General features: G+C 33.9%; 3 protein-coding genes across 4 annotated transcripts; 1 reads left to right on the top strand and 2 right to left on the bottom strand.

Annotated features, from left to right (window-relative positions):
• Positions 1-367: 367 nt before the first annotated feature.
• Kua (Plasmanylethanolamine desaturase Kua) lies at positions 368-2,547 on the bottom strand. The gene is made up of 4 exons (XM_018538070.1): positions 2,071-2,547; positions 1,425-1,636; positions 1,130-1,348; positions 368-948 (listed from the first exon to the last, which is right to left on the bottom strand). Exons 1-4 carry the CDS (start codon positions 2,300-2,302, stop codon positions 688-690), a joined length of 924 nt encoding a protein of 307 aa, XP_018393572.1. The 5' UTR covers positions 2,303-2,547; the 3' UTR covers positions 368-687.
• Positions 2,548-12,987: 10,440 nt separating this feature from the next.
• On the top strand, positions 12,988-16,845 carry LOC108772532 (U6 snRNA-associated Sm-like protein LSm4). Its single transcript, XM_018538071.1, has 6 exons — positions 12,988-13,258; positions 15,365-15,508; positions 15,583-15,624; positions 15,721-15,819; positions 16,383-16,560; positions 16,714-16,845. Exons 2-6 carry the CDS (start codon positions 15,506-15,508, stop codon positions 16,809-16,811), a joined length of 420 nt encoding a protein of 139 aa, XP_018393573.1. The 5' UTR covers positions 12,988-13,258; positions 15,365-15,505; the 3' UTR covers positions 16,812-16,845.
• Positions 16,846-17,606: 761 nt separating this feature from the next.
• Hel25E (ATP-dependent RNA helicase 25E) lies at positions 17,607-23,574 on the bottom strand. 2 transcript variants are annotated; one of them, XM_018538049.1, is made up of 11 exons: positions 23,463-23,574; positions 22,154-22,382; positions 21,738-21,958; positions 21,080-21,263; positions 20,759-20,877; positions 18,938-19,069; positions 18,534-18,680; positions 18,313-18,450; positions 17,931-18,048; positions 17,775-17,837; positions 17,607-17,701 (listed from the first exon to the last, which is right to left on the bottom strand). In XM_018538049.1, exons 2-10 carry the CDS (start codon positions 22,353-22,355, stop codon positions 17,824-17,826), a joined length of 1,275 nt encoding a protein of 424 aa, XP_018393551.1. In that variant the 5' UTR covers positions 22,356-22,382; positions 23,463-23,574; the 3' UTR covers positions 17,607-17,701; positions 17,775-17,823. The 2 variants fall into 2 exon arrangements, with proteins under 2 accessions (XP_018393551.1, XP_018393550.1); XM_018538048.1 differs by having other exon boundaries at positions 17,607-17,687.
• Positions 23,575-25,348: the final 1,774 nt, after the last annotated feature.

The raw sequence follows: 25,348 nt of genomic DNA, 5'->3' as shown, positions 1-25,348 counted from the left end.
TTATTTAACGACACATTAGAAAAATGCAATCGTGTTTTAAAAAAATATCAGGTATTTTAGCTTATTATTACGCCTTGTATCTGGCCTTTAATATCACGGTTGCTTTTCTCGAATTGCTCTCTTGTACATCGTGTTAAAATAAAGTTAAAATAAAATTTATAGAATTTATATTTGTGCAAAATTTGATACGCGATGATTGTGCGATACATAAAGAAGTTATCGACATGGTGTTGACAGATTTGTCAGATTGCAATTTCGTAAGCGTGATTCTGAAATTTATGCTTATTTTTTATTTGTTATACATACATATATATATGTATATATATATGTATATATGTATAATATATATACACGTATTATTGCGCGTACGTATTAAAAATGTGTAAATTTTAAAAGCATATCGAATAATACTATTTATCCTTACGCACTTCATCTGTCTTCACAAAAGGCCTCGTATCGTAATATGAAAAGAAAAAAGTATAATATGTATACATACTCGATACTTCTTCAAACAATTGAAGATTCCATGTATACAAGCTTTTTTTTACTATTGCCCATAAAAATTTTCCACTTAATCTCTACTTAGTTCGATGTTTGTGTTTTGTTGTGTTTCCGACGTTTGGCCGTACGTTAAATACCTCGATCATATAGTAAAATATACAATAAAGAAAGGACAATTATTAATTCTCAAGAACGTTTTTGCGCCCATTTTAGATCGTCGGCTCTAGGTTTGAAACCAGTGGACCACTCGATTATCACCTCCAAAGTGTACCAAAATTTAAGTTTTTCTAAAGGCCAGTTTAGCCATCCCGTAGTGATGCAAAAGTAAGTCTCGTGAGGTGCGACGTGGTGCACACGGTGATGTTTCCTCGGCAGGATAATCCTGAGCTCTTGAAGCCATATAACCCAACCAGGTAAACCAAAATACGTATGCGACCACTTATGTATCTATAAAATAATTGTATATCCCTTAATTTCCTGATAATATAAAAATAATTTCTAATATTGTTTAAATATTACGTTTAATAATAACATTAGAATACATCATTACTACTGTAGAAGATAATTTTACTAGAATTGAAATATTTACTCGTATATTTTTCTTATACTTATCTAATTAGACATTTACCTGATTAGTCATTGCTACAAAAATGGCAAGCAGGAACCAATAACACGTCCACACGAACTGTTGTTGCATTTCCGTTTCAGGTAACGTTAGAAAGTCCCACGTAAGTTTAGACAGGACTGGTATTGCGACCATAAAATTATCACCATTAGTTTCTATGAAATCGTGTCTCGTTATACTGGTAGGATCTATATGATGCTCGCGAAATGGTCGTAAAAAATTCTGAAAGGAAAGAAAAAGCTCTTCATAAATTAAAATTCATTCTGAAGCACTCGTTTTTACATTCTCGATACTTTACCTTTCCCAGGATTGGAAGTTCAACAGATCCCCAAGTATCAGCGGCCCAATGAACCAAACCGGAGCCAAAGTCAGCGGTGATGATACCGCACAGTGCAGCCATTGCTATGTAACTCAAATTTTCTAGTCGTAATTTGATGAGTACGAATACAGAGTTCACAGCTATCAGAGTGACACAAATACCCACACAAATACACTCTTGTGTTCTCTTTCCTGGAAGTATGTTATTAATATAATTTGTTATTATAAATACATAATATAAATACTTTTAATAATAACATATAAGCAATAACATGTATAGATATAACATGTATAGAATTCTCAAACATTCTGATCGTTATGCTAAAGTATACAAAAAGCGCATCTCTCATATCACGTATTCTTCTTTTAAATTCAATGAAATATACGTATAAATTCTTAAATACGTTAATGAATATTGTCTCTCTTTTTCTCGTGATGAAACAAAACCGTTCAAAGTGTGTGTACTGTATATGATTTTTAGAAACTCATAAATTTTAAGGAGGACAGTGGCATTTTATCATCGCTATGCAAATGCTTTTATATAAAACGAAAACAGTCGATATTAAATGACTGGGATAAGAAGATTCTACGAATCGGATACGAAGATTCTAAGAAGGTTTACGTACCGGTGCTGTATAGATTCGCGAGTTCTTGGGCACCTTTGTGGTTCGGACCCCACCTGGGTACAGTTCTGTCTTCTTGCGAGGTCGGTACTACTGAATTTGCATTAGGATCGTCCTCGAGCATCGAATTTTCGTAGATCTGCCGTTCGGTCTTCACCGGCGCCAGAAAATTGGTCGCCATAGAACATGCGGCCGATGCGGCCTGTCCTAGGTTCGGCACTTTTATATCCTCCATATTATCTAGCCGAGAAATTCTTGCGCGAAGTCTACGTGAACACACGATGATGTTCTAACATATTCCTTCAAAAGTCGGACGCATTTCGTAGAATTCGTCCGTTTTCCAACATCAGGAGATACAATCGCTCGTAGAATATCAAAGGCAATAGAATTTTTTTGTAATGCGTTAAATTATTTTGGGACGACCGTCACATTATGCACCTCCTTCAGTGTCCTCTCCCTGTCGTATGAATTATTTACTTCAATTCGTGCGATGAAATGACTTGTCAGTTCGCGCATTATCCTGAGAGTTTAGAGTCGTTCATCCGTTTAGATCTTCACTAATACAGATCTTCGATATTTTTCAGATATCGGACGTAACGGCAAGTACCTGCAATTAAATAACACAATCCATAATAGGAAGCTCCAGTCAAGATGATATTATCTCGACTTTATCATGATAATCGAGCATTACTTGAGTGTGTACAAAGATAATATTTCGATTGCTTTCTTCGGGGAATGTCGAGAGCTATGGAAAAAAATCTCAAAGTTGTCTCAAAGAAACAATCGACTCGAAATTGATCGAAGAATCAAGAATCCGTGATTCTCTCAAGAGTAGCAGCGTAGAAGGTCTCGCGCTTATGCCCGTTTCCACCAGTGCAGATTAATTTTAATCTCTTCTAGAAATCAAAAGAAGATGAAAAATAGGTTGAACTTAGATTAAATTTAATCTACATTGGTGAAAATGGACATTAGTGAGCAGTACTTTACACACATACTATATGTATATGTCCACGCAATGTCGACACAACTGATATTATCTAAATTGATATTATCCGTTCATACATCATTCGTACGCAATTACCGTCAAATATACATGACTACATGCATTTTGTATGTGGTTATCAGTCATTTACATATCGTAATTGCACTACGTAATATTGTAATGAATGAAACAAGTCGCATGCCGAAATATACGAAATTCTACTCAATTTCAAATTAGCCACTACGCGATTATAAAGTAGGTTAATTCCGCACTTACACGGAACCATGGAACATTATGTCTTCATATCTTCGCGAGTATCGCGTGAGTGTTCTCGGATTCACGCGACATCCACGACATTCGCGAGCCTCCTACGCTACATTAAAATGCTCGCGCGTATTCTTGTATGTTTGCATTAGCAATCCTCGAGCGTGAAACTAGAAAGTATCTATTTGTAAGTGTTAATGCGTTTACGTGAGGGAACAAGAATATAAGAACGTATTAATAACGATGCTTAATTATGTTCACGCATCTGAAGATTTAGTTGTAACATGCGAAAAATTCGGAAATCAGAAAAAAATTCAGAATTTCCGAATCGATTATTCTAATTAAATATACATATATAATTATTATCAAATACTTTTCTTAAAACACAGATCCTTTAATAAATTTTGAGTCGGTTTTTTTTTTAAATAAAGTTCTTGAAGTAATAATTATAGATTAGATAGAAATAATTTTAATCTAAAAACTTTGTGTCACAAAAATATGTAATATTGGAAACTCGAAAACTATACAATAATTATGAAATAAATAAGGATCTCCAGTGTTTTCGCTAAAGAAAAATTGACTTGGAGTCAGTCAAAAATATGCAATTCACATGAAATGTATTTGGGGGTATAAAAAAATATTCTACACATTATATTTCCATATTTACGTATATATTTTTTCAGGTATAACTAAAATAATGGAACAAAATCGTTCGGTGAAACGACTAATGATGAAAGAAAGGACGATATATCTATAGCACAAGAAAAAGCAAGTCCTTATTGCAAGTCTCTGTGTGAGGGCTCGAAGGATTCAAAGCCCTTAGAAAGTCGAGCATCGTCATCCGCAGGTGCAAATTGCCGCTCGAATTGATTTTCGAAATAGGTTGGCTTTTTAATGCGCCGTCGTCCAGCGAGACATCGCGTGCCGGTAATTAAACCGAAGGGTTAAAGGCTCTCGCACAACAACGTAACCGATCAATTTCTACGCCACTACGGGCGTATCGTGTACGTCATCATTCGCACGCGAAATTCACATCCTCGCGCTCTCTGGCTTTGCGGCTCGCTTAGCTTATCGCGGTTGCCCTGGATGGAGAGTGTTGATTTGCGGCGACACTCGTGTTATTAAATTAGAAAATCTTTACATTCTTTTTCTTTCAATACCACGTTTATTACACATTTCCGTGAATATAACACGTAAAACTTGTTCGATACTGAATGCTAATCTTTCTCTTAACATACTTGATAAAATGACAAAAATTATTTTACACTTGATACATATTAAAAACAACGAAATATTTCTCTTTAGGAAAGAACTATTAAATCCAAGTTTTATATATAACTCTTCTGCAATAATATGTAATCTCATATAATTAGCGGCCGAGAACTTAGCTAATGTGAAATTTATCGAATAAATACAGGGAAGAAGGACTGTAAACGCCACTGACGCTACGCAAGATTCCTACGCGACCGATTCATGTGCAGCTGCGAAAGTGAAATTAAAGGGAACGAAGAAGAGACGGTGAAGTGATCTCGTTTGAGCGCGCAAGTCGTATAATCTCCGTCACATTGTATGTTACATGATACGTACGTATACATCTTTTTCTACGGTTCAAAGGTTCGTATGCATTTACTCGCACACCACTTACAGGGAGACGTATCTCACGTTCGAAGCACCACCGCGTGATAGCTGATCGTACACACACAGGACTCGTGCAGGAGGAACAGCACGTTCTCATCTTGTTAGGATTCAAATATGAGTGTGCGCGCGCGTGTATACGTGCATACACGCCTTCACGCCTTTGCGAGCATTCTCCCGCGATGGGTAAGTGCATTCATATACGCATACGCAATGAGTCACAACAGTGTTTGTACTCCCATCCAGCTTGTCTCATCCCATCTAGCTGTTTGACTTGTGACTTCAAGCAATTGATGTCTTTGTAGAAGAGACAAAATTGTTATATGTAATACTATAATTAAAATTTCCAATAATATATACTCGTACTTTAATAAAATCCGAAGCGTAGAAATAAGAGCTTTATAGCAGAACAGAGATATCACTTTAGAGAATATAAACAGAACATAGTGTATAATCACTACATGGTACGTTAAAATAATCTAAAAAAAATATCAAATTTAAGACGATTTAACGAAATTCTGATATATTTCAATATAATTATGCGTAATAAATGTATCTAATTATAAGAGTTACGAATACTTTTGTGATATTATATTCTAATATTGTGTACGTAATTTCTTTTATTTTTACCACAAACTCTGAAGTATGATATTAATAGAGTTCTGCACGTTCTTATCGGTAAAGAGTCTCTTTGAAAATATATCAATTTTTTAGTTATATAATTAGCAGAGAGTATGAATATTCTTGTGATTCATTGTATGCGTATATGACTCGATCTGAGGGCATCGCCGTACATAGATGCAATGCGCACTTGAATAACGTATTCTGTTCGCGTATTCAATGACAGGATCGGAATTTTAATAGAAAAGAATTGAGGACCAATTTAATGTATAGGTATCGATAGATTTGTGCCGCTAGTAGCTCCATTTGAAAACTGTTCGCGGCGAATGGCATTAATTATTGATTTAATATATTCTATTAATAACAAAAATTATTTATATAACTGAAATATAAATTCTGCGTAGCCAGCAGAAAATATTTTCATAAATAGAATTCGCAATAAATATAATCCTATTAGAGATCTAATGATTCAATCTTTTTAAATAAATTATTGTTTTACCACGTTGTATAAATTGCTTGGATTATATAATATTTCTTTATATAAAGACTATCCATATAATTCGTCCCTCAATTGTGAGACACAAAGATGCTAAACCATTCTAAGAGCTGTCCAATTATATACCTACAACGAATAGTATTGTCAGTGAAACAAGTTTTGATCACATTTGAACGACTATAACGAAGAAGCTAAAAATAAAGAGTTAATTTATTTAACACATATACACACTCCTCTCACAGGATTCAAAAGGATTGACTGTGATGCATGCAATCAACTACCACTTGTGTTACGAACTGACACATGTACGTCATCTCGCACGTGAGCGAAGGTATACATCGGACACGAACTGTTGAAAGGATATATCATATTCTTTAACAAGGAGTACTTCACCGCTGAAGAATAATTTCCAACGGAGGGCTGCGACTTTCATTCAACCGAGGGTGAATCTAGGTAGACACACGTACACACGCGCGAAAATGTTCAATAACATACTTTCATCTTACTGGATTGAAACGTCATCGCTATCATATATATAACGAGGTAAGTTCACGGCGTCGTACCTCTCCTTGTTGTTGCCGGCTTCAAAGTGTCTCCTCGACGGCGACGGATGTTGACAGGATCGCCGACTTGCGACACGGCAGCCATGCGAGAAACGGTCTCGTCGCCGAGCTCAATTAGTCACTAGCAGGGTGGTTAGAACGATAAACCGACAATAACAACGGCGCGAGAGAAAGATAGATCGTCTTGCACCGGCACGGTGGCACGCACACACGTACACACACGGGCACCGACGCATCGCGCGTGTAACACGCGTGTGCCCGCGCAAGACGTCTCGCTCCACTCTCGCCGGCTACTCCCTGACAGTAGGCCGCGGATTCTTTAGGCTAGGATACTCGCAGCAGAGTCCTCAACCGGGTGACGACAACTCGAGCGACGAAGACTGGGTGTAGCCAGACGAATGAGAGCGACAAGGACTATACGTGCGAGAGTGTCTCCGGGAGAGCGTGCCGACGAGGAAAGCAACAGAGGAGTAGGCGAAAAGATATGAATGACAGAAAGAGAAACGGGGGAGAAGGAGGTGAGAGGGAGGTGACGGTAGGACGGGGGTAGGAGCGAGAGAGTCGCGAAAAGAGCGCGTGTGCGCGCTCGCGCTCGTCTCCGGAGTTTCTAGGAGCGGTCGAGAGCGTAAACGCGCGCGCGGCGACTGAAAGGTCGACCTGGGGGGATACCGACACGACGGAGGCTCGCTATACTGCCTTCTCGTTCTGTTACCGCTCGTTTCGCACCGCACCGCACCATACACCCCGTCACGTTTCCTCGCGACCGGCGCCGCCTGACGACAGCGTCGCGACGCCGTATCTCGTGGCGCCGTCATGCGGTCGACGCGCCTCATCGATGCGCGTCGTCGTGCGCGACTGCGGTGCACGGCGCGTGCACGCATCGACGCCTGTCGACGCCGCTGTGCGCGATCATCGTACGTGTGGGAACTTATGCCTCCTGTATATGCGTGAGGCGAGAAAAGCGTGTACTGGCCGCTCCTCGCGTGCAACCGTCGCGTCGAGGTCTCCGCTAAGTTCCACAATTTCTCAGTCATTCGTTTGATTAACCCTTTCGCGGAGAAGGAATTCGCCTTCGTTCGACTCGTATACTTCTATATTTTTTATTTTAATTTCTGAGTATCTATCATAGAATAACACAAAAGCAACTCGCCTCAACGTACTCTATAATCTACCGATAAACTGCAAAGAGATATCGAATAATCTATTTGTAGATAATATTTCGTTAGAAGTTATACCGTTTCCGTCTCACTTTAGTTTACACAAACGAGCGCTGAAACCTGAGACCTTGCGCGGACTTGTGTTTACGTGCTTAACAGAATTATAAGATTAGGCCAGTATTGTAAGGTCATTTAATGAAGCCTATTGTAGTTACAAGGACAGTGTCATGTATCGGAAATCGTTAATGACGTTGATATATATCTATTTATCGATTTTATAATTTAGACAATTTCTTGGTTTACTTGTTAATCTTGTGGAATTTATTCCCAAAACTTACATAAAGTCTCAATTATCAATCTCAATTGTTTATATAATTCAATTTTTTTCTTTGAAATCATTTATACGTGTAAATATTATATTTATTCGAATTCAAGAGATTTATATGTCAGATATTATATTTGATTATTATTAAAATTATCGCTATTGTATATCCAGCGCTGACTTCTGTAACCTTTTTATATTGTATGTATTGTTTTTAATTTTTTATTATATTTTGTTCTAGATACCAATTTTATATTCTCATTTTATATAATTTACTAAAGTAGATCATTAAACAATTGATCTTGTTATGTCTATTAAGAATACATCAAGTATATTAGATAAAATTGAATGTTATATAATAAAGCCATTATTGATACTTAATACAATTTTATAGTTTAAACGAAAATTTTCTTATTTTATCATAATTATTTTTTAAAAACGTCTATTTCTTATCGAAGTATAATTATTTATTCAGGTTCTTAATATTGCCAAACTTTTTATTACTTTTAAATATAAAAAATCTAGAAAAATCTAATTTTTTCATTTTATTAAAAAAACATAGTACAATAAATCCTTAAGCAAGACGCTTTCTGTGGTCGAATTTATGTACGCTTCGATTTTTTTTTTTTTACGAAAAGTAATATAGGCGAGGTACAAACTCATCGGTATAGACTCGGCCTTGAACCGAAACACAGGTGGTAAAAGGTAAAAGACCTTCGTGCGACGTGACCCACAATTATGCGTACCTCCGCAGCTCTAACATATGGATATTTCGCAGAGCATTCATACTTTATTCAAGATTCGACTCGACCTTCGCCGAGGACGAACTCTAGACTTACGATCTCCTGTATTAAAGCATTAAAGCATGTACAGACAATACCACGACGTTTTAATGTGCTCACGATACGAAGTCAGTCGCGGGCGCGAAGCGCGCTTCGATGACCGAATAAGGGATTCCGCAATTTCTATCAAAGCCAATCGATTTCTAATCTATATTATAGCAGTTCACTCTGAAAGAACTTGGTCGTGGTGATCTGTCAATATTTGCGAGTGCCGACGCGACTCCGCGTACGGCACCGATTATTATTGTAACATTCTGCAATGAGGAGATTGATTTTACCCACACCTCTGTCCAGATCGTTAATTATTTTAAGACACCATATCATACTTTTTGAAAGTAGTAATTCTGCATATAGAGAGGACTATATATACCATTAAACATTTCTAAACGTGCTTATAAATTATGTACCTCTCAACGCGGAAAAATGTTTCGATGTCACCCTTGTGAACATTTTCCTTATAGAATTATTCAAGTAATAATTTTTCCAAATTTCTGAATAATTTTATATCTTATACAAAACATGAAATCGTAATACTTTAAATGGAATAAGCAGAAAAACTTCTCTCAATTAAATTATTTAATTTTTATTTAAACGACGTACACAATTAACAACAAATGTTACAGTAATATGCTGAAGCGGAGCTATGAGTTATTGATGAGAACTGAGGAATTCAACTCGAGGATTTCGTTTCAAAAGGAAAGACTATTGTTAAAATAATAAAAAATTATCTGAATAAAAAAAAAAGTTGATTATCTGAATAAAAGTAAGTCCTTTTACTTTTGAGGAAGAGAGGTTCAGAAATATTTTTCTTTTTTTAACAACAAAAGATAACAAACATGACAAAATACAAAATTTTACGTTATGAAACATTGTTAAGGAAACCTGTATTTGCAGAAATAAAAAAGTTTTCAAAGTTTTAAGAATATTAGAAATTTTAGGATCCGCAGACAGAAGACTGATTGCGACAGGTAATAGATATGGAAATGATTATATCCACTATTCACCCAGTCATTCATTTTGTAATTAATATTTACAGTACTGTTGACAGTATTAGAAAAATAACAGAAACGTAAAAAATATTAGTGGCACAATATAATTAATAATTATATATTATAAAGTTAAAAATTTTTCTTGCCCTCTTTTCGCTCTCTTTGTCAATATATTATATTGTCACAAATGTTTTAATGCTTTCTGTTTAAATTTCGTATAATTAATCGTCTTCGTCAGCTGCTTTTATTTATTCTACAAATAAAAATAATCGTAATGTCTGAAAAAAAAAAAAAAAACTATACAGTGTCTTGAATTTTACGTTTATTTTTTAATTAATAGATTGACTTTTAATAATTGACTTTTAATAATAAAAAAGGGAGAGTTTTTCAATTCATCGATTGATCTAATCGCATTATGTGCAAATGTAACTTTTACAGAACAAAATTACATCTGAGCACAATGCGATTGATCAATCGATGAATTCAAAAACTCATCCACCTTGTAAATTAAGAATTCTATTTAAATAATAGTAAAATAAGACAGTTTTAATATATATATCATCCTAAAGAGGATTTAAATTTTGATTGACAATAGCGTGAACACTGCTGGCAGCACGATTTTTCGTCCTACTAAAAAAGGTGCAAAAGACTACTAATAACATACGATATCGCGATAATACTTGCGCACTATCTATCGCAATATCGTAATATCTCTTCAACATATATCTTAAAATACCTTGAATATTTAAAATAGCTTAAAGAAGGTGAGAGAAACCTATAGACTCGTATAACACAACTTTAAATAATAATAAACGTGGTCTGTTTCCAGGGTATAAAAGTCGATACTTCGGAAGTCTCGACCTCGTCCGTACTTTTACGGTGAAATGTAAATGAAGCGCGTACGCAGCTTTTGTAGCTGCTTCTTATAATCACGTAGACGGCAAATGGCCACGTGGTTGTAGCAGTCATTTTCAGTCAAGTCGTGGCCAAGATGGACTTCTATCGGACTTTATGCACGCACCAGCTCATTTCTGCTTTCATCAATGTTATTATACATACATGCCATATGTTCGTGCTACTCGTCGAATCGATGATCGTCATCTTTTATCGGCATCACGCGATATGTATTTTACTATTTTCCCATTTCAAACCACATTTGCGGATTACGATTACTGTTTCAGTCACTTTCGTAATGTTCGATTAGGTTTCTATATAGAAATAATTTCGACAAGCAAACCGCGCATTCCCCTTAAAGTTCATGAAGGTCTTGCAAATAATTTATGATAACAACTTAAAATTAGAGTATTATTAAATTGTCAACATTCGTTGCCTTATTGTTCGATAAAGAAAGGATATTACCTTTTGGCATTAAATATTGATAGAAACTCTTTAATCAGAGTCAAGACGTGAAATATACAGCCACTTTTGATTGGTCCGTCATATTTCAACAACTCCTGAGAGAGAAGGAAAGAGATCACAAAAAGATAGAACAGAAAGAAAAACGAATAATAAATGTATGTGTATCGCGTGATTTTGCTAAAACTAGAGACTGTATATATACATACAAAACGCGACTAGTATCTAGTCTCTCTAGGTCGATTCTGTATTGAAACGAGGTGAAAATTACAAAATAAGTAAGCAAAAAAGCTAGATGTTGACCAATAAAATTATAAATATTTTAATAAAAAAAAATTCGCTCAATTTTGTAATTTTTATCTCGTATCAAGATATGGAATCAATTCCCTGATTAAAAAATCTCTAGAAATTGACATGTAAAAAAACCGTTATTTATTAATATAATGTATTCATATATGATATGCATAACTCTTGTGATCTTATCAAAAAATGACTTGCACTTATCTTTTTAGTATATCATACCGATAATAATATTTAATAAGAGATAACGCGATCTAGCATTAACAAACGATCACGTTACCGAGATGCGTCCTCTTTATAATTTTTTTTATAAGACTGACAGTTACTTTCACATCTCTCTCGAATATCACACGAGTGCGGTTCTATGATTTTAAATTGCAGACTCCTACGCTAAATCAGTCTGTATTTTGTTTATTTGGCTTTGCTCAGCTTTGCTCGCACCGATAAAACACGGATGACATCATTGATTTGTGTATATATTGATCTGAGCACTTCGCAAAAGCGTCTATCATCGAAACTTTGACCAGAATTATGCCGTTTTAGAAATAGAAGTCTAGGAAATCTTAGAATATAATTAAACAAGAATAATTAAATCAGTTTCGATGGACTCTTAAGAATATAATTAAATCCGTTTCAATTAGTTCTATGATAGACGCCTTTACGATTTCTTGCTGGTAAATAATTGCCGATAAATGACTTAATTTTCAGCGGAAGCAAATGTTTTTGCTAAAATTTTGTTGTCGATTCGCGCTATTTTCAGAAATCATATTTTACTGAAAAAAAAAACTGCTTTTACGAATTCTGCGTGTCATTGCTTATCTTTTCTATTATCTCTTTCGCATTATCGGTTAAGCAGAATGGCAAATATACGTTTTGTAAACTTCACCACGAAACATTGAATCCTAGATGTTTAGCGATATATAACAGTATAATGTATTGCTAATAGTTCGGCAACAGGTTGCGGAAATCATGACTTCCGTAATCTGAACGGATATGTAATGTATTATTCATAATCATGGACGGATCGAAGAATCTTTATAAAAAGAGAGAGAGAGAGAGAGAGAGAGAAAGCATCTTTATGTTAAAATCTGAAAAAAGTTTCTGAATTATTTTAAAAGTCAGTTGAGAGTATATTTTGCATTTCATATTGCAAGGCTATAATTTAGAATATATATATAAATGCATAATTTTAATTTATTTAATTTTAAATTATACAAGAGTTATTTATATTTAGAATACGACGTTTTTATCAACTAATTAAAAGTTACTATTATATAATCCTTTGCAGTTCAAACTTTCTCATATAATGCACGAAGCCCAAATGTTTTGTTCACTTACTTTTATTCAGTTGATTAGTCTAACATAAATATCAAATTAGTATTACTTGCAGGGATATATATAAAGATTCAAAAAATATAATTCGCTGTGATTATAATTACAGAACGGAATTTAATTGCATTCGAGTACTTGAAGAATGACACGATAAACTACTACAATATACATTACATCGAATCCAATCCCTTAATATAAGCTCGAGAAGAGGTTTTTCTCACAGACAGGCACGAGGATGAATCCACAAGAGATGGCAAAAGGAACAATTAAGAGGACGGCTTTCAGATGACATACTTACAATTACGCTTCAGCCTTCAGGCGTGCGTTCGCAGGTGTGTGTCCAGAATCCTTAATCTCCAATTTCTCGACGACTTTAATTATATTTTGTCGTGCTGCAGTTACACGCGATACAGCCCGCGCGATGCAGCGCGACAATGCCGAGTACACGGTGCGAAGCACTGGTCGTGCGCGACAATGCCGAAGTGTCTCGCGCGCGCGTAAGTTGTTTTTCGCCGGATGAGTCCGCGTAGCCGGGTATATGTATGCACTTTATCCGCGAGCTTGCGTGCTGACGAGGAACCGGTCGCGCGTATGTCCGTTTGAAGTGTATGTAAAACATGACATTGTTGGCGAACATATAAACATAATAAGAGACGGCGACACGAAGGGGAGGGGGGGGGGGAGGCTCCGATTAAAAAACACCAATTGTTCTAGTACCGCCAGATCATTCCGCTCGTTAATATCGTATTAATTCATATTTTGCGAGACGATCGCATATGTAATAACTTAGCGTCGTAATCTGTGCGATTGTCATGTAATCAAAGCCTATGACGAACAAGCCATTATTTTGATCAAATTGCGAAATTAAAATTCATCTGTTTTAACTAAGAAGAAGGCTGCCAACTGCAGCCAAACTTAGATATTAGAATAATATGATTCTCTATATATGTATTATTTATTTTAAATACGTTTTTGTGTTTTTCAAATATATGACCCCGCGTCTATTACGTTTTAGACTTGCAACACAATCAAAATAAAACTGTTGCATATTTATATTCGCATAGTGATTTTGTTTCTGACTTATCTCATTTATTTTATTCATATTTGGAAATATATTTATTTAAATTAAGAATCTATAATGTACTTTTATACATAAAATATATATTTAGCTTCTAATATTAATTTAAAAAAATAAATATTAAAAACAAAAAATAAATTTATATTTTAACTTAACTATTGTTTTTTTTTTTTTTTTTTTTTTTTTTTTCGAAAAGAGCATTCTTTTAGTACTGATAAATTGCATCAAATACCTGGTTTCGAGTATCACACTAAAGAGCGAATCGAAGCAAAATTATAATACACGTTATATTCAATCGTCGAGATCTCGCCAGAGATCTTAAAGTATAACGTAACAAGTTTAGCGTGTCGACATTGTGACATCGCGAGACGTTTTCATTCACAAAACTGCTCTATTTATGCAATTCTCACATTATGCAACAGACTTGAATGAACGGCTATTGCAACTGAAATACGTACATCGATCGGGCGATTTGGCAGCCTAAAATCGAAGCAGTTTATTATCGACGGTCACGTAGATCAACGATAGATAGACGAGATATTAGAGTTTCGATATATGACATCAATAAATATGAATGAGTCCATTCCTAGTGAGAAATGATAATGAAATCGACATCGAATTGATGTCGATTCAACGTCGATTCTCTCCATTGTCATTTCTCACTGGGTTTTTATAGACGTCGTCTAATTATATAGTTGCTTTCCATTATTACACTGATTTTCAGATAATTCTCACTTATAACGTCATATTTCAATTGATTGCGCGTTCCTTTGCATTCTGACAAATGAGATTCAATTGAGTTTTTACCAACAATCTGCAAAAAATCGAGACTGTATCATGCTTTACTGAATCTCGTAAACTCACTTTAAATGTGAGATTCTATTATATCTATACGTGTTGCCATGTAATAACTTTTTATCAAAATAAGCAAAATAATGACGTTATTATATGGTAATTTGAGTATTTCATACTTAATTCATTTCAGATTCACTTGTATGTAAATGGAAATTAAGCAATTTATGTATTTATATAATTATCGTATTTGCATTATTTGTATTATATAATTATCTATTTGTGTATCATGTTCGTTAATTTAAAATATAACATATGCATAAGATGGGAAACGTATAATTTACTTACAAGTAAAAATTTATTACTATTTTTTAATAGACTGTTATATAAAATAAAATTGTAGAATTTATATATAGAAATAATATATAATATTATACTCTTTCACTTTTAAATGAATATTTATTTGAATTTTTTAGAAAAAAAAATTTATCTTTCAACTATATTCAATTGGAACAATTTATTTATGCAGCGCCTTTTTTGCAATTATTTGATTTATACTTTTTCAAAGGTAAAGTAGGGAAAGGATACATACAACTCGATGGAGGAAAATCTCACCAATAGTTGGCGCTCGGAGACAATTATTTTCAAATCTGATAGACTGTTGACGCATAACCTATATCGAGAAAGTAGACTTTAATAAATTATAATAATGGTAAGCATGTTATTCTCATTTTAATTAAAAGACTCGCCTCATTCCTTTAATACATCATATTTAATTCTTTTCAGTTACCTCTGACTTTGCTAAAAACAGCGCAAAACCACCCCATGGTAAGTTCTGGATTTGTGTATATTTCTTGAAGAAGAATGTTTAAAGAGGCCTTGTATATTACTGTATTAATAATCTAACTAAGTATTTTATTGCAGTTGGTGGAGCTGAAAAATGGGGAAACCTACAACGGTCATTTAGTCAGCTGCGATAACTGGATGAATATAAACCTCAGAGAGGTTATATGTACGTCAAGGGTAAGGATATTATTGTGTGCATAAAAACTTCTTTGCTTAAAACAATACAAATATAAGAAGGGCAAAGAGCCAAGTAAATCTATCGAACAATATATTACATTATTTAAAATTTAATAAAACACTTTAATAAGGTCTTTGAAAATTACAATTTGACAGACGTTTCGACTGCAATAGAATCACATTTTCAATGTTACAAATTATTAGAATTAAAATGGATAACGAATTCTTCATCTGATAATAAGTATTCGGTAATAGATATAGTCACATGTTGATATGATAAGTATAAATTGCTTAATTTAGCTTAAGTTTAGACGGACTTATGAAATAAATACAAAAAATAATACTATTCGAACAAGTTGTAATCGAATCTTCTATAATAAAAACTAAAGCTAAATAAAACTTACCAGTATATTTAGTTTTAAAGCATTTAATATCGGTTCCTATTATATGCTAATATTTATATATATTTACTTTATTTTTCTAATTTTTTTAATCAGAAATGTTTAATTTATAATTAATGAATAGAGTTAAGCTATAGATATTCAGCTCATTAATTGTGTTAGGATGGTGATAAGTTCTGGAGGATGCCGGAATGCTATATAAGAGGCAGTACAATAAAATATCTAAGGATCCCAGATGAAGTAATAGACATGGTAAAGGAAGATATACAAATGAAATCAAGAGGACGTGGCGAGATGAAAGGTCGAGGCCAGAATCAGAGAGGACGTGGCAGTGGAAGAGGTAACAATTTTTTTTTATAAAATCATTAACTCTACATTTAAAAAATGTATCTAAACGTAATTTTTTTAACTGTCAATTTTTGAGATTTTTTTCTCAATGAAAATGTCAAAATACTCCTTTGAAACAATTAATTTGCTATTCAATGTCTTACAGGTACCTTTGGCAGAGGAGGAAGAGGTCCAGCACCATTGGGTCGTGGGGGTAGTACACAAATTGGAAACAAACCACAAAATAAACCAAGACCTAAATAAAACTAAATATTTTTATTTTGCTTCAATCAAATAATTCTACACAAATATTTAAAAATATTAATTTTTTTGCGAAGATCGTCACTATCCGATTTCTTGTTATTCCATATAATCTTGTAACTACAAAAATGTATTGCTGGTAAACATTGTACTTATACATATACATTTTACAGTAACGTGTGTGTAAAATTGTAATTTTTTTTATTAGCAATACGTTTAAAATGTTCAAAAAAATTTCTCATTTAATTCTTTTGTTGCGAATTGCATTAATTGCAAAAAAATATACATATAAATTATTGTAAGAATAAAGATCATCGAGAAGAGACTAATGACATACATAACGATAGTTCTATAAACTTATGAACAATTAATGTAATGTAATATGTAAACATTTGTGTAAACGATGAAATCTATCTTGTTTTAATTTTAGTTAATCATAGTAAAACAAAATAAAATTTTTTTATTTTAATTGTTATCTTTGTACTCTAGTTTCTAATAGGAAAACTATAATCTACTGTAGAAAATAAATTTGTATTTATAAAAAAAATTTTTATTTTGATCGTTCATAGTCTTACAGGATTATGTAACGACTATATTCTGAAATATATCTACTATACATAACATTCTTACTTTCTAATAAATAGAATAAGACATGTAATGTACATCTTTATCAATAGTTTATTGTATTGACCAAAGTATAGTGATGGTTATAGAGATTACGTCAACCGATCATATCTATTGTTCGATATTACTGAAAATAGCTGATGAACTTATATAAAACACGTTTTTTGCAGTGAATGCAATACATTTTCTATTGTATAATTGTAATTATTATTTGGTGCCCATCCTTATGTTACGAATATGTGGAATAAGAAGTTACTACAAGCAAAAAACTAATTATTTAAATGCACAGTTCTAAATATTAATATTTAATATTATTTCATATCTAATCAATATCTCACTCACTTAAATTATGTGCCTTAAAATATACTATTATGACTTAGTGCATTGTAATTCATCGTCCCTCAACTGTAAGTAAAAAAAAATAAATCGAATTAATATACTTTCAATATAACATTTTTGTACAAGTATAAATTAAATTTTTGAAAAAAGTAAACTTACTGTATGAAGCGAGATCGATTTCGTCCGGTAATTCTGTAATATTTACGTCAAACCTTTCTTGAACATCATTCAATATCTTTGCATCGCTTTCATCGCTTACTAATGTAATGGCAAGACCCTGCGAAATATTTTTTTATAAGAGAATCATATACATAATTAGTAAAAGCGATTATATTGTAAATATTCCAAAATTCAAATTAACTTTGCAATTCGAATTGTCAATAAGCCAATTAAATACTTCCTTTCTGTTTTGATATTTTATCAGCATAATATAAGTTTATATTATAAATTTTAAAATGTTTTCATTATATATAATCATACTTAAATATTTAATGAGAAAAATTACGAAGTCGAATTTATCGTAAACAGCAGAATTTATTACCTTTGTACCAAAACGACCAGCACGCGCAACTCTATGCAAATATGTATCGGAATCTTCTGGCATGTCATAATTGAATACAATGTTCACACGTTCTATATCCATACCACGTCCAAACAGATTTGTTGCCACCAAAATACGCTAAAAATATTACTCATTTATCAATCATATCTTACATATAATTTGATTCGATTCAAAGAATTTAATACACAGACTCTACTTACTTTCTGAAAATCTTTGAACTGTTGGTATCTGGATAACCGCTCTTCTTGCGTCATGCCCCGATGGATCCCAATCGCAGGAAAATTCTGTTCCGTTAAAAGTTGTGCTAAAGCCATACATCTTTGTACAGACTTCACAAATATGACTACCTATACAAAGCAATCGTTACAAGGTAAATAGTATTGATAATACAACTGGTATCTGAAGAAGAAACATTTTTAATTTAATATCTTAAAATATTAACCACTTTTTAAAATAAATACTTGGAAGAATCTTCATCAGAATTGGTGAGTAGTGATAAGATAGTCATCATAAGAAATAAGAAAAATTATTTCATCATAAGAAAATTCTCCACAATAAGAAAAAATTGATATCCACTGCAGATTGTCCTAGTTAGCAAACAAACCTGATTAAACTCAAGAACATCAAGTAGTTCAAACAACTTCTTGTTCTTCTCGTTCTCCTTCAACTTAACGTAATGTTGCTGCAGACCGTTCAAAGTGAGCTTCGCCTCGTCATCGACATAGACTTCCATGGGCTGCACAAAGAACGTTATTTCATAAAATAAACAAATCCATAAAATAAATTATACAGTGCCTATGTATAATTCTCAAATTCTCAGGCTGTAGGATTTTACGGCTGTGTCTGCAATCTTAACCCATTGTTTTTGCCGTCTAAAAATCATGCGATTAAATGCACGATAAAGAAAAGACAGCTGTTCAAAAATACGAGTAAAATAAATTAAAAATCATATCCCTTGATACAATTACAGTGTTGGCAAAAATATAAGTTTTTTTTTTTAAATACAGAATCTTTAAGCGCGACACAAAAAAGACAAAGCCAAACCATTCTTTTTATTTTTCTTATAAATGTACTATCAAATATATATCTTTTTCTTCCTCTGAAGAAACAACATTAGGTTCGTTAAGTTACCGTATATATCCGTAAACATCAAAAATCCCGGCAAGGGACTCCCCCGCATTTCAGTTGCAGAGAATAATCGTAATCATCGATCGAGATTAATCATACAGATTACATACGGTCCGGCGACTTCCACCTCTGGGTAGTGCCAACAACGAAAACTCAGCAGTTTGTCCCAACTGAACTTAAGAAGGCGCACTCATGACAGAACGTTCGATCACATCCGCTGGCCACTCGATGCCAAAATCTCTTCTCCCAAATTTCTGGCACATTAAGAAGATGCCCAGAATCAACTCACATTACTCTGGTTGGCATAGACGCTCAGCTTTTCACTTCCGGTATCCGCTAAGCCGCGACCCGACTTGCGTCACTCGTACGAAATAAAGATCGCAATTTACGGATGCACGAAGATTCGCGTAATTTAGCTTTCATGTGACTTTACGGCTTTTACGACATGAAATTGCTCGATTCATGCACGGCACTTGCATCCTTGTTGATTTCACTCGTACTACGAAACCACGAGACTATGCAATTGAAATCTTTGCATAAGACAAGAAAATTTTAATATAAAGCTTTTAATTTGCGATTGAATAAACGCGAATACGATAGAGCTATGCTATACTTTCATATTTCTTTTCCCTAACTAATCCTAATCATTCCCCTTAATATCCTCTTGCATCTTCTTTCTTGTGCTCTTCTGTCTTCAGGTTGTCTTGAGGTCTTCTTAGCCCCCCACCCATAATTGCATATAGAGCCTAATTCTATTCTAACTCTCCTCCTGACTCCTATGATTACTCATAAGAAATATGATATATCCCTATCTTTTTCCCCTCAATATTCCCTGAACATATTGATATCTTTATGTGTTGTCCCTTAAATGCGTAGCAACTAATTAAAGGACTGTACTATTAATTGAAACTCTAACTCGGATCTTTCAAACATCATGTCGGTTGAAGACTCGATTTTAGACAAACAGGTGTATGCTCTTCCTCCACATATACATGTAGATGATGATACATCAGACACCGAGTTTAGACTTTAAATCAGAATCGGAAGGAGCAGCGAGATATTATGTTGGACATGAGTGTCGAGCATTTAATTGTGCCGTTTATCGAAAGATATCGAACGAGATTCATTTTTTTTCGAACTCAGTATTCATTTCTTCAAAGCGGCGTCTAAGCGCCTAACCCGCGGATGCGCCGACATTGATATTTATAGTGTGGCTTGAGCTTTGTCCTGGACACGAATATGCCAACGAGGCAGGAGCAATCGTAGATCGAAGTGAAGAGGAAGATTGTGTAATTACATCTTGCATAAATTTTTTGCAGACAGGACGTATCTCCTTGGACAGCGTGGCACTGAACATCATGACTTGTTTGCTGTGCGGTGTGCTCCTAAATATTTCCTGTACGTCCCGGCGCATATCTGTAACAATAATATAACGCAACTAATTATTTATTTAAAATGCAATATTAAAAATAATGCAAATTTTAAAGAATCGCTCAGTTGATAGTGGATGATGGAAAATATAGTCATCATGGTAAATTAAGATTTTTTTACACATCATGTAGATTCTTTTCAGTAAATCTTAAATAAATTAATTTAGCTGTGTATATTTATAACATACCTAATAATTCAAGCATTTTGTCGCATTCATCAAGAATAAAATGTTTCAAGTGCTTTAGATTCAGTTTCTTGTTCCGTACGAGAGCAAGAATACGACCAGGGGTGCCGACAACAATATGTGGGCATACAGTCTTCAACATTTCTTCATCTTTCTGAATAGGTAAACCACCGAAAAATACGCCAACCTAAAAAAAAGAGTAAAAAAAGAATTTTATTAAAAACCAAAATATAAATTTTCATATAAAATTAGGAAAAAAACATTCAGATATATCAAATTTATATTTATCTCAATCATGAAATTTGATCAGTTGTCCCTATCTAGCATAAATTGTATTCATCATTGTATAAATAAAAAATACAGATAAAATACAGACGACTTTGAGATAGTCTTTGAGATAATCTCCCCTCCCTTCATATTTTTCAGTATAGAAAATATTGAATATTCATTAGAAGGTAAAAATATATTATGACCCAAATTTAGTGCTACATCAGATAAAAACTATTTAATGCAAATAATAGCAAAATATTTTACACAATTTATTAAAAAATTCATGTATCAATATAAAATTTTATAAAAAAAAAATTAAAAGCTGCACAATATTATTCTACTAATTCGTACCTAGTTTAAACACAATCAAAATTAATAGTATGAAACTTACCTTCACATGTGGCATGTATTTGCTAAACCTCTCATATTCTTTACTGATTTGAAAAGCCAGTTCTCGAGTGTGACACATTACTAGGACATAGACTTGATTTTCTGTTAATTCCAGCTGTTGAAGAGTAGCTAATACAAATACAGCTGTTTTTCCCATACCCGATTTTGCTTGGCACAGTATATCCATGCCAAGAACTGCTTGAGGAATACATTCATGTTGCACTGTAAACGTTTATATATTGTTAATTTATCACATTAAAATATTGCGTACAAAATGAAGAAAATAAAGATACATCAGAAATATTTAATTCTATCACAAAATTTCAGATGTCCCTATCTCTAGCGTTAATAGGTAAATATATTCATCATTGTATATAAAAATAAAATAGAGATTGTTATAATGAAACAGTTGTTCACCTTCAGATGGATGTTCAAAGCCACAATCGACAATAGCACGAAGAATTTCTGGCTTCAAAAGGAAATCTCTAAATCCACTGCTGTGGATAGAGACGTATGTACCCTTGACTTCTTTCTTTGATGGAACATCTCCGCTTCCATCAACTACCTGCTCAGTCTGTTCTTCGTCTTCATAATCCAAAAGATCATCATTGTCCGCCATTGTATTTTGATCACTTCGGTAGGTTTGCTGAAAAAGTTAAAAGTTGCAATAATGCAAATAAGGCTAGATTCACAATCTTGTTTTAAAAGGCCCTAAGCCGTAAAGCTGTAAGAAATTAATCAATCATACTAGAATGCGAGAAAAATAATCGACTGTGATTAGTCAATTTTTTACAGGTAAGTTTTACGGCTTAGGGCTTCTTAAAGCGAGATTGTGGACCCAGCCTATGGGAAATATTTTAACTATTAAGAAATCAAGTTTATTCAGATATTTAAAAAAATTATTATGAATAGTCCTTTTTTTATTTTTTTAAATATATTTGCCATATATATTCATAGCCTATTATTAAAACAAATAAAATATTAGACAAAAATAATTAAATAAAGATCTATAAAAATATAATCAATTGTTCAACATTCAATAGCAGGTATATAATATGAAAACTACAATATGCTCATAAACTTATTTCAATTAAGTTACGTAACTTTTCAATATTAATTAACATGAAATTATTCAAAGAAAATAGTCTTGTTTAAGAATCACAACACGAAGCCTGACTAAAAATTAGTAATAAAAGTAAAATATACTAAATATTAACATCATATCTCGAGACTGGAAGATTCATTTCTCATAAATAACGCGATAAGTTATACAAGAGCATGTAAACGTGAGTATACCAGCGCAAAATACCGTTCCAAGATGAATGATTTTGCCGGAGGAACGTTCGCGTAATGGCCGCCGCTGTGGATATTACGCGCCGAAAATGGGCCGGTCGCCCATGGATACCGCGTGGAATCGGAGCATTTATGGAACATCGGAGCCATTGGAGATCATCGATAAGACAATACTTATCCGCGATATATTCACAATTTATTGAAACGCAGTTAGATCTATTTCTAGTCACGCACTACCGCGAAGAGAGCGTTCGCACGTTTCAAGGATAATTTAACACCGCGCGACGGTTATACTTAGATATAATTGCAACGAATTATGAAATTCTGTCGACAAACGAATAAATGCGGAACGTTATTTTGTACGTTTCGCAAACGGATCGCGTCTTCATTGACGATAAAACTTGGATTACGGCGGCATGTTTTTTCTACTTACCGTGCGTGATCTTGAAAAGTGTTGAAAAGGCGATTCCGTTAACGACTCCAACGAATCCTCACGAATTGATGATCGAGCCGACCGACGCCACAAGATGCCGCGTACTTGCGGCTGCGATGAAAAACGCAACGTAGACTGCAGAGTGGTGTAGAAAGAAAGGTGACCCATTGCGTATGATGGCGATGGTGATCTCGACCAATCAGAAATTGAGTTTATTGCGGCGCAAACGAATCAGCTGATTTCTACATGGGCTCAAAATTTGATTGGCTGATAGATTTCCCCTCTCCGCACTACTTTCTATCCACTGCGCATCGGAATGAATCATTGGGCGAGTTCAAGACCGGTATTCATAGTCAGTTCTTATACCCAAGACGGCAAAGCGGCTAGGTATGCTTGCCGAGCGATTGAACATAATTGGTTATTACTTATAGATCCAACCAATCATATTCGATCGCTCGGCGAGTGTACATACCTAGCCGCTTTATTACTCCGGATCTACAATAGGTATTTTAAATCTTAAGCCATAAGAAATTAATTAATTACAGTGAAATATGAGGAGAATAATCGATTATGATTCGTCCTTTTCTTATGGCTTAAGGCTTAAAACCCTATTGTAGATCTGGATTTACGGTCATTTATACCAGCTGCAAACCAGCGTGATGTTCGTTGCGCGCGATGCGCGATATCCAATGAGCGTACAGCTTTACCAATGTTCTCATTCTAAAGCTACACGCTCATTGGATATCGCGTGTCGCGCACGACGAACATCGCGCTGGGTGCAGCTGGCATTAAGGTTGGATTATACTGGCCGTAATCTGTTAACTTATGCTGTAATCTGTAAAAATTGACCAATTATAATCGATTATTCCCCTCTCATTCGACTGTGATTGGTCAATTTTTACAGGTTACGGCATAAGTTAACAGTTTACGGCCAGTATAAATCAACCTTTACTCGCCCAATGCGAGAGAATAAGGAGTTTTTACAATTTTACCGTTTATCTCAGATACGGTGAACGCTAAAGTCACGTTATCCTTTTTTTAATTAGGTGTGAAGAAAAAGATAATGGTGATTTTAGCATTCATCGTATCTGGGATAAACGGTATTACAAAAATTCCCTAATAGCGGTAGTGATAGGAATACCACAGTTTCAACCTATTAAAAACAGTGTATTCCGGTGTATCTAATTTCTGATAAGTTGAAACTGTGTTATTTCTATCGGGGAAGGTTCCGATTGCCTATAGACACGATTGCACATATTGGCCTGGTTTACATCGTGCACTTGATACGCGTACTAACTAGTTACTTTCTATTAAATTATTTTAATTTCAGCAATGTATTTAAAGAATGATGTATAATATTGATACAATAAGCATCAAAATGTTTAACTAAATACGTTTATTGTGTATACATTTACATATATCGCTGAAATTAAGATAATTCAATAGAAAGTAACTAGTTAGTACGCGTATCAATTGCACGATGTAAACCAGGCCATTTGATTGATGTAGTCCGGATGCATCCATTGGTTATCGAATGTCAAGAACGTCGTTAGCGATTAATTATACAACGACGACCGGTGCTTGGAATTTTTCCACTGAATCAATTAAAATCTTCTTTATCGAATTGGATAATTTATATAAGAAATCGAATTATTAGGTCTGTTTTTTTATTTTTGCATTAAAATTTTCTTTTTCGTTTTCGCTAAATAAACTTGCAGAGATAATATATAGATCCAGTATCGAAAGTCATACATATCCATTCAGAGATCACAAAAAATAAAACATTTTCTTCAGTCTACATACTTAGAATGACAAAAACTATTGCAAAAAATAAAAAATATCACACTGCAATAACATTGTAATATTAACAGTAATTGTTCACTGTT

This window comes from Cyphomyrmex costatus, unplaced genomic scaffold (genome assembly GCF_001594065.2).
Source record: "Cyphomyrmex costatus isolate MS0001 unplaced genomic scaffold, Ccosl1.0 scaffold192, whole genome shotgun sequence".
NCBI lineage: Eukaryota > Metazoa > Arthropoda > Insecta > Hymenoptera > Formicidae > Cyphomyrmex > Cyphomyrmex costatus.
Note: the sequence above shows the minus strand (reverse complement) of the source record. Positions and strands in the feature narration are given on the sequence as shown.